We start from the raw sequence: 11,087 nt of genomic DNA, 5'->3' as shown, positions 1-11,087 counted from the left end.
TTTGGCTTCCTAATTTATGCCAAGTTATGCTTCCATTATAACATCCATCTTCATTTTTTTCTTCCAATATGGCATCGCTTGTTGCATATAGTTTTGGTTCCATTATGAAATCTTCCTTAGCTTCTAATATGGCTTCCATTATAGTGTTTTTTTTGCTCATAATATTGTTTCCATTATTACTTCTTGATTTGCTAGCTTAATGGATTCTTTGTTTGTTTCTTAGGGAACACCAAGTTTGGCTTCTAATATTTCTTCCATTATTACTTCTTTTTTTTCTACTTAAATTTATTTTTATGTTTCTTCTAAGGTAACACTAAGTTTGGCTACTAGTATTGCTTCCATTATTACTTCTTTTTTTGATACCTAAATTGCTTCTCTTTTTCCTTCTTAGGTAATACCAAGTTTTTCTTCCAACATTGCTTCTAGTGTGATTCTAGTTTGAATTCCATTGTTGCTTCATTTTTTTCTTCGAGAATTGCTTCCATGTTAGCCTCATGGTTTGTTTTTTGTTTAGTGCTTGGGTTAGCTTATTTTTTACGTCTAGGGTTTTATATCTTTTATTGTTGGGATTTGCTTCTTAATTATCCTCCAATTTTTAATCCTATTAAGAAACCAATTTAACTTCGTATTTAGAGTTAGTAATATCTCCAAGTATGGCTTCCAATTTAATGTCAAATTTTTCTTCCATGTTAGAGCCACACCCTGCTTTCATATTAGTTAAGTATATCATGCCTCTTCCTATATGATTATAGAGCAAGTCATATTCCATTTGAAATATTTTATAGCATACAATCTACAAAGAAGTTTTAGGGAAATGGGCATCCATACAAACTAACAACATCACATAGTTACAAACCACACCACAATATAACTATAATCAATATTTTTATATTGTTAATAAAAAAAATTGCTAGTCGTGACCAACTACACATAACGTAGGCCCATATTCACATAATAGAGATTTCCAGAGAAGATTTCTTTTAGGTTTCTTATAGTTACAGACCACACCACAACATTGGAATAAAATAACAAGATACCCTTTTTTTACGGTAACTAGTATTTTAATATTATTAATAAACAAAATTGTTGGTCTATGACTAGCTACACATAATGCAAACTAATATAATAGATGCCCAAATTATATAAGTGAAAATGATACGAATAAATATGGTATTGCAGATGAAAATGATACATTTGATAATAAATATGGAAAGAGGCATAATAACGATTTGTCACAATGATCCATAATGGAGTCTATATGATCAAAGTCACTGTCTACTACCAAAAAATTGATCATCATCATCATCATCATGTCTATCATGATCATCATCCCCGTCTACCTCAGTCTCCTCTCCATCTACATCATCATCTCGAATTTTTGAGCCAAACACAACATAATTTGGATCGATCTCACGATGAGTTGGATCTTTTGTAAGTCCCGTGTTATGTAAAAAAAACATTAAAAAAAGTTATTATTTCATGTAATATTTAATATTCTTATTATATTTCAATTATTACAACATATGAAACAAAACCATAATCATATTACATCATATCAAAGTGCACATATATATCATCATAAAATTTCAATTAAGTTACAACTAAGATGTCATTTCCAATGATGTAAAACATGCGGAAATGCTAATAAATGTTATTAAAAATCATTAAAAAAATTGTTATACAGTTTAACTATCAACTGTAAATTCTATTACATACCTTAAGTGTGAACCCTCTCATGTCAATATATAAAAGTATTGTGTGTGTCAACATTAACTATGTCTATAAGTCTATAATCAAATAGAATTATATAATATGTCATAATTCAATTGACAAGATTCCATAATTCACTTGTGTCTTCAAAATTGTGTTGAATGAGGGTCTAGGCACCACGGCCACCTCACCTTTGACAAAACATGCTTGCAAGATTTGACATATCTCAATTTTGTTTCTTAGTTTGGTTTTCATGCCCTTGGTTCAAATTTGTAATGTGTCCCTGAATGGAGTTGCTAAGTGAGTTGAAACTCACCATAAATGGAAAGTTGAGGCTTGCTTGGAAAAACCTTTAGCTCCATTAGAATCATGACATTGGATTATCACTAGGAACACTCCTCTCTAGTGACTTCATGGACTCATCATTGTCTAAATCAACGATTTTCACAACTAGGGTTTGACTCATTAGCATGTAATGCAATTTCTGCATCATATCCTTTGCTCCAGGTGGATATTGGTGGCCACCCACCAATTCCACTTGGACCCCCACCATTGTTTCTTTCAGTTTTTCAGTTTCCTTAATTGTAGCACAACTTACTATTTTAGCATTTTTCCTGGTCCTAAACTTCCGGAGCCATTTTGAGGCCCTAAACGACATTTTTTTGGTAATCTACTCCCAACAATTTGTTGTTAAAATTGTCTTTTTCGTCGTAGTCCTCGGAGAGATATTTCCAACAAGGTATCATGCGCGTCAAACAGACATAATATGACCAAGTCACGACTGCGGGAAGTTGTTTGTCCAACTAACCCCAGTGGGGCCCATAATCTCTTTTTGTTACATCTCCTCGGGTTATGGTTTTGGTTGTTTAGGGATTTCTCTTATTGTTCAATAATAAAAAGGCCCTTGAGCCTCATTGTAATGCAGTTCAAAGGCTTGTAGCTGCCACGTCTCTTCTCAGAGATAAGCTACCATCATCTGAGCTAGTCTTATTTCCATTATGTTTGTAAGCATATTTTAGTATTTGATATTAATGAAATGAAGTGTTATTTCTACTGCATCTTTGTATTTATGGTTATATCTATAATTTTTTGTGTTCCTGTTTAAATCTAGATCATGCTTAGCTCTTGGGAATTGTGCCAAACAAAGGTCTGGGCACTATTACCAACTCACTCTGGACCAATCATGTTTCGAGGAGCTGATGGAACTCAACTCCATTGCTTGGTTTGATTTTATGCCCCTAATTTAAATTTTCCATGTGCCATGAATGTCAATGGGAAGCGAGTTGAACTCACCTTAGCTAGAAAACTGAGGTTCGGTTGGACAAATTGTCAATTCCATTAGAATCATGACATTGGATTATCGAAATTCGTTTTTAGGTACTAGAAGTATAGAAAGCTATCCTAAGTAGGAAAACCTATGAGTTAAACTTAATTATGAGCATTTTATATGTCTTAAAACAACTAACACTTACTCTAATTATCGACTGGGGGGCTCGTAGGAGTTGAGGCATCAACATAGTATGTGTTGATTAAAATCTATCCTAAACCATATCCTAGCTCATTGTTAGGTACTGGAAGTACACGAAACTACCCTAAGTTAAGAATTGAAAAGGAAAACTTATGAGTTAAACTTAATCTATCTTAAGGAAATTATCCAACCAAAAACTCAAAATAAACTAAAATCTATTCTAATTTGGTCTAAAACAAAGTATGTCGAAAGGTGAGGCTTATGTCTTTAAGTTTTATGATGGAGGTGTTCAAGAACTGCTTAAGGATTAAATATTTTGTGGGTTTAAGAGAATGAAAGAACCTATGGGATTCATTATGAACTAGGGTCTTTATACTAGCATTTAGTATTGAAGATACACTCGAGTGCTAATGTGCCATGATAACACCTCAAGAAAATACATAACATTTCAATATTAAACAAATATTGAAAGATGAAAACTTAAAACCAATCTTAGAAAAACACGTAAGTCCTCATAAACCAATAAACCAATAGTAGTAGAATTCCAAACAAGAAAAAGAAAAAAGTAAAAGATATTGAACTCCTTCCTCTTGTCACAAATGTGTTACAATTTACAAATTAGAAGTCTCTTCCTATTTATACATGACCTAAGAGACCTTTTAAATGTGTGGGGAACATGCCTTCTCACATAGCATGAAGTACATCTTCATTAAATTTGGGTGGACAATAACTCATCCTCATTAAATTTCTGTTGTGCATGAATGCTCCAAACTGGATTGATTTTATAGAGTAAAGGGTAGGGGTTGTGCGCCTCAAATAAATGTACACTAGGACCTCTAGTTAATTGGCACTGCAAATAATCATTCCATCCTAAAGATATTTTTTTTTCTACAACATATCATACTTATTATCCTAAAAGAAATCTTACTCACTAGAATCCATGTCTACAAATGTAGAATTTCATCATATGTACTAAGTTATGTTCAAGTCACAAGAAATATGCACTCTCAAGGCAAACTAATTACAATCTTTGTAATGAAATTTGAAATGAAACATGATTTAAAAATACCTAACCTTAAGATATAACCTTGTATCATATTTAACAAATATATATATATATATATATATATATATATATATATATATATATATATATTAGTTTATTGAAACTTAAATATAACTTCTATTTATTGATTTCATTATATTAAACGTGTTTTTTATAGTTTATTATTTTTAAATATGTAATTTTTTTCATTTAACATAGTTTTTGACATGTAATTAATATATAATATTTTAATATTTAATATATATAAAATATTTGAATGTTCATTTTATAATATTTGAATGTTAATTTTTTATGATGATTTTATGTGTATATGAATAAAATTTCTCTATTATATTTAGAAATGTCGTTTACAAGGAAGATGTATAACTATTTAATGATTTGATATAAGTATAACTACTTAATGATTTGATATAAGTGATCGTTTACAAGGAAGATGTATAACTATTTAATGATTTGATATAGAGTTCACTTATAACATATTAAAAAGGCTGATAATAGGGAAATTATATCATTGTCCATTACAAATAAATTATTTTAATGTCCATTAAATAAAATCAATTTCTATATATATTGATCACAATAGTGACTATTAATTAACAGTAAGAAGGTAATGATAACTTAAAATTTTTAATATTTTATTTCTATGGTTAAAAAGTATTAATAAAAGCCCTCCAAGAGCACTATAACTTGGTTGACTGAAAAAGTCAAGAAAAATATTTTGAAAATTAAATCCAATAAGAGTATAAGATAGACAATGTAAGAGAAAGTGATTTTCATCTTGGACCCTAATGGTGTAGTAAAAATGACTAACTTTTTCATCCTACACTGTTTTAATAAGTGACCCATTCCCATTTTCATCATAAAACTTATAAGATTTTTTTTTTTAGAATTTATTTTTATTCTAACAATGTTCATTTTCTTCTTAATATTAATTAAAAATAAAATATAAATAATTCAAATTTAAAAAATTATTATTTTACTAATAAATACTTTTTACATTTTAATATAAAAAAATATAAAAATATATATAATTCTTCTAGTACTTCACATAATGTTAACATATAACATTTAAAAAATATTATATCTATATATATAATTTTAATAATATATTATTCCCAGAAAATTTATAATTTTTTTTGAATCTAACATTAACATACACAGATATATAATTATTTTAATATTAATAAACTTAGGCATGAGATCTATTATAATAATGATAATAAATTATTTTTTAAAATCTTAAGTATCAAATTAGTATACAAAACTGTTTTGTTTAGGAAAAATAAATCCCTTTATATAATCCATCCTCCATCCGTCTTGTTTATGGGAAAAAAATCCCTGCATATCATTCTTCTGGAGATCCAGAATTAAGATAAATCTGCTTCGGTGATTAAAACATTTCAGTTGTAATTGACCACGGCCACGCGGACTACGCCGACATGTTAACGATGGCGATATTAGATTTTATATTTTTATATTTGTACTTTGGTTTACATGTTTGGAAAGAGTCTTGTCTGTATTTATAGGTATCTATTATTATAATTTTTTAACCATCATGCTGTACTAATTTAATTTAATTTTTTTAAACATCATGTTAGACTAATTTAATTTAATTAATTTTAAAGATTTTTAGATGAAATATATTAGAAAACAAATATTTTAATATTTATAAACATTTTTTAATATTTAATTTATATAATTAAAATAATATTTTTTTAAAATATAAATTTAATTTAAATATTAATTTTTAATGTAAAATTAATATAAATAATAATATATAGTATTATAAAATAAATAATATATTTTGGTACTTATTTATTTTTAAAAATACATCGTTTATTTTTACCAGCCATATATATACAATATAAATTTCATAATAAAAAAACTTATTTAATAATTATATTATTTTCATTAAAAAATAAAAAACTAAAAACAACAACGGGCAGGTTCAATCTGAATTTTGAAACTTCACCTGTATGATGCTCAAGGTTAATATCTCTTGGGCTTCTCACTTGTTCTTTAAGATTAATCGTCTAGGTAACAGCCCATTAAAAAAACATTATTTTTTGCGTTTCATAATTAACCAATCAAGACTCAAAGTCTGGATACAATCATGATTTCAGCTATGACCGTCGATTGTTAAAAAAAATGGCAAACAAATTACGTTTGCCCACCGGTCAACTGGACCTCCAAAAGATAACGAAGTAAACAATTATGTTGGCCCACAGGTCAGAAAGATAAAAATAAGTAAATAATTATGTTTTTAAGTTGGTTTTAGTGAGATTAATTTGGAAGTTTTTTGGAATTTACTTTTCTAAAATTTAACAAGAATTTATTGAAATCACAAGATGGGTAACTCTTGTAGAATCTTAGTATTTTAGAGATTTTCCAGGTCATTTAATCTATACATAGTTAAAAAACCAGTTTAAATAATACAAATCAAAAATTCAAAAAGTTACACTAAAGACAACTCCATTATGTTTGACCACTAGTCAACTGGACTTAAAAAACAAAAACTAAATAAATAATTAAGTTTGCCTAGTGACCAACTGTAATTATTACTATCCAATTTTAACATCATGATAATTATTATTATCTAATTTTAAGATCACTACCAAATGCAAAACACCAAATTAGCCTATATAACCTGTTATTTGAAGGACAAGAAACCCTTATTTCATAAAAGTAATCTTTATTTATATATATAAAAAAAACCTTATTTGATAAGGGTTATCCTTGTGACCAATTTGAAATGCTTCAACCTTGACCAGAATTACCCAATTACAAAGTCCATGAAAATAATGATCTCCTCTACAATGTTTGTGCAGCAGTTTAAACCTTGACCATAATTACCCAATTACAAAGTCAATGAAAATAATTATCTCGTCTTCAATGTTTGTCGTCTTCAATGTTTGTGCAGCAGGTTTTTGAGATTGAAAGGCGTGATGAAGGATGCATTTCCATTCCAAATATTGCGAGAAACCATCCGGTTCACTTTCTGAGTGGGATGGGTTCCATCCCAAAACACGTATTTCTCTGGACGTTTGCAAAGAAAAGCTTTGTATTCTTCACGCTCCTTCTTTGGAATCTCCAACCCACAAAACACAGCCGTGTTAAAAGGCCCCGCTCCACAGCACGCAGACGTCGTGTTTTTAAAACCTGCAACCAACGCCAGGTCCCATATTGCATTTAGTCAATTCACAAGCCAGTCCACGCCTATAACGTTTTTGAAATTTGTACTTGCTATTGAAATATTAATGTATTTTACCATAGGATTTGCCGTGTTGAATTAAATTTAATACGAAATCATATGCGTTAACAAGCAGGATCGTTGCTCCGTCTAATTTTTTATTCAGCTGATTTACGAGCAGCCTGAGATCATCATTAAATGCCACTGCCAGCTGATTTGCAGTTTCCACACATCCACCATTATATGCCTTCACTCCAGCGAGCCTTGAATTTGGAGTACATCCCACAGCAGGGCTGTTTATTACGATGAAGTTTCTTGCCCCCTCACTGTATAGCTTCTGCAACATCCACCACGGAGAAGAAGATAACCCCAAATTTAACATTATCGAACAATAAGCCAAGAAACCAGGGAAATAAAAAATCATGAGGGATTCATACGCACCAACAAGTGTTCGTTATATTTACTAAGCAACAGCTTAACGAAATCCTGGGCAGTTGTAGAGTTTTGGAAGGTGGTATTCGCTAAATAGTTGAGGCCAATATCATTGCCACCACTGGTAATGGTATACAAGGACTGGGACAGATATTCTTTTGCATAAGAATCTCCTCCAAGTTTTTTCCCTAGACGCGCAGAATAATTAGCGAATTGGCGTATCTGGAGACTTAAAGGGATGATATTCTGCATTGCGAAAACACCACCAACGTTTAATTGCTTATGTTCAACATGTAAATTCATGTGTATCAATTAGAATGAGCATGTATCTATTGTGGAACTCACCAAGTAATTCCCCGTGGAATCTAGTAATCCGCTTCCTCCAGATGCGAAATTGATACCACAAGAGAAATTAGATCTTGGCTTCAGATATGGAGGTGGGAACGGCAACCTTAACTTACTGGCTGTAAATACATTTATATCAGATGTATATTTATCATCTAATCATAGAATCAACCATATAAATATCACTAAGTGAGATCAGGTGAATACGTAGGAGATAAATTTTTACCGATAAAATCGAATGCAGTTCGGCCATTGGTGAAACGACCAGTTGGGTGATGGAAGAAGGTCTCCCCGTAAGGCGGAAAATTAGCCTTGGAGGTTGTGTTGGCAATGAAATTGTTGGTACCAGCGTCTGCTAGAGAATCCCCAAAAATGAACATGGCCGGGACGTTACAGTGAATGGCAGTAGCAAAAGGAAAAGATAAGAACAGCATAAGGGTTGCGCCGGGGCAGACAATAAACATTGCTAAGAACTCCATGATAAAGGAATATGAGTGCAGGGAAGTAAGGGAGGTGTGGATGGATGCAGATTAATGAAAAGAAATGCATTTATAGAGATATGATCCAGGGGGATGAGCAGGAGCCATGACATTGTCGTCCCATGTACGTTCAGAACACGTTTTTCGGAAAAAAATGAGAGGCGTGTAAGGTGACCGCAAATCGAAAATACCACGGATGTTTCGTGGTCGTGGATGGCTGGTCTCTCCACATTAAAATATATCCATGTCGACTTCACTTTAAATATTGTATGAACAGTTCCTTTTTAACTGTTTAGTTTTTTTCTTCATTCTATATATATATGTTTTAGTTAATTTTTGCAATGAGTACAATCACCAAGATTATTATAATCAATATACAATAATCATAATTAATACATTATATCAATTTTATTAATATTTAATATTTCTTATTATTATAACTAATTTAAAATAATAACTAAATAATTTAATAATAATAATAACTTTATAACTTAGTTAATAATAATTAGTTTTTAGTTTTATTAATAATTAATTAAATATTATTATTATTATTTATTAATTAATTAATTAATGAATATTATTAATATCAATAATAATAGTATTGATATATTAACAAAAATATATGTTGGTAATTTTTTTCATTTTCCAGTGCTTGAATTGGCCAAAAAAAAATTGTGGATTTTTGATTTGATTATTTAAATTGGTTCTTTTATTATATATATGGATTCAGGGATTTGAAAAACTTCGATTATGTAGGGGTTACCCATCAAGCTTGTGATGGGTTACCCATCAAGCTTGTGATTTCAATATATTCCTGCACGATTTTAGAGAAATTAGACCGGAAAAGATTCCAAAAAACCGCACTAAAAACAACTCTAAAATGAATTTATTGATTAATATATAATGAATAGAATAAAGATAAATAAATAAATTATTATTATATTTATTAATTTATAATGCTATTAAATTTAATTATCAATTAAAATAATAATATTAGTCAAGAATAGTAATAATATTAATTTATAATAATAATTAAAACTATACATATATCGATCACATTTACTAATATAATTATGCGATTTATAACTGATTTAACATAATAACTTTTTAATTTCAAAATATATTGTCATAATAATTCACCATATTCTAATAAAAATAATTTAAAAACAAAACATCTTTAATATATTATATCAAATACAATAATCATAATTAATATAATATATCTCTACCATGGGTATAATTGTTAACGCTTACAAAACAAAAGTTATGATTATCAAATCCAAGGACACTTACTCTGATTTTATGTATGACAATAGTAAATTGGAGGAAGTGTCTTCTTACATGTATGACAATAGTAAATTGGAGGAAGTGTCTTCTTACATGTAGAAATCACTCAGCCATATTAAACACACACAGCAAATTAACACACAATAATCAAACCAACAACACACAAAAGACAAACTGGCGAAAAAGGCAGAGAGCCATCATGTGGTCTCTCATGCTCACATATTTTTCATTCTCGCTTATTCAAATTATTTAATAATACATTTAAATGCATGAACATGTGGTCTTAAGATAGTGCATCTATCTTAGACTCAATTGGTTCAGAAAATTTCTCAACTTACACACTAATTTAGGAGAGCCAGTTGGAGAGAATTTCTCATCCAAACTAGAATCCTTAGTTTGAGGAATTCTCATGATTTTATTTATTTAATTGATTTATTATTAATTTTTAAGAGAGTGAGGCTAACATCCCCCCCCCAAATGATAAATCCAAAACGAACAAGGAACCATCTTCCAAGTTCTCAAGTTGATCCTCAAAAAAATATTTGCCTGAAAAACGCCAAAACTGGATGCTAAAAAAACTCAAATCTGAAGAGAACATGAATCAGCTGCATGTCTGATTCATCTTTGAATGTCGCTTGAGAAATTCATCACGTGCCAAGCTTCAAAAGGATCCAACTGTCCTTTGTTTGAAATCAATATCCTATGTCCACTGACAAAATGTGATGAATGCCCACTGGCTGAAAAACAACTCACTGTTGTTTTTGCTGTGTTTGAGAACTGCTCATGGTTGACTTTGCTGATGTTGTCGAGACTTTCAGTCTGACAACCACTTGTCGATTTCATTGACATTTTCCCCCCTTGTCAGCTGAAAGGAGAGACAATTTTCTGCATTTGATATCTGAACTCCCCCCTTCAAATGTAGAAGAGTTTCACTGTTGTACTCCCCCGTTCAACTACATGAGAGTACCATCTTCATTTGACTGTTGGTTGCAATATGTGTGAGTGAATCCAATTGTAAAACTTGTACAATCTTCTAGTTGTGGATGGCCATTCCGAGGGATCAATCCATGAATAATCAATCTTTAATCTGGCAAGTTGAACTTGTTTGCA

General features: G+C 30.2%; 1 protein-coding gene across 1 annotated transcript; it reads right to left on the bottom strand.

Moving 5' to 3' along the window:
• Positions 1-7,149: 7,149 nt before the first annotated feature.
• Positions 7,150-8,690, bottom strand: LOC149141604 (GDSL esterase/lipase 6-like). Its single transcript, XM_089451277.1, has 5 exons — positions 8,438-8,690; positions 8,212-8,330; positions 7,876-8,112; positions 7,513-7,771; positions 7,150-7,403 (listed from the first exon to the last, which is right to left on the bottom strand). The coding sequence occupies exons 1-5, from the start codon at positions 8,688-8,690 to the stop codon at positions 7,150-7,152; spliced, it is 1,122 nt and encodes a 373-aa protein (XP_089307403.1).
• Positions 8,691-11,087: the final 2,397 nt, after the last annotated feature.

This window comes from Pinus tabuliformis, chromosome X, assembly GCF_031772625.1.
Source record: "Pinus tabuliformis cultivar Carrire ecotype Pingquan chromosome X, CPIR1, whole genome shotgun sequence".
NCBI classification, from domain to species: Eukaryota; Viridiplantae; Streptophyta; class Pinopsida; order Pinales; family Pinaceae; genus Pinus; species Pinus tabuliformis.
The sequence above is the reverse complement of the archived record's forward strand: the minus strand, read 5'-3'. Positions and strand labels throughout refer to the sequence as shown.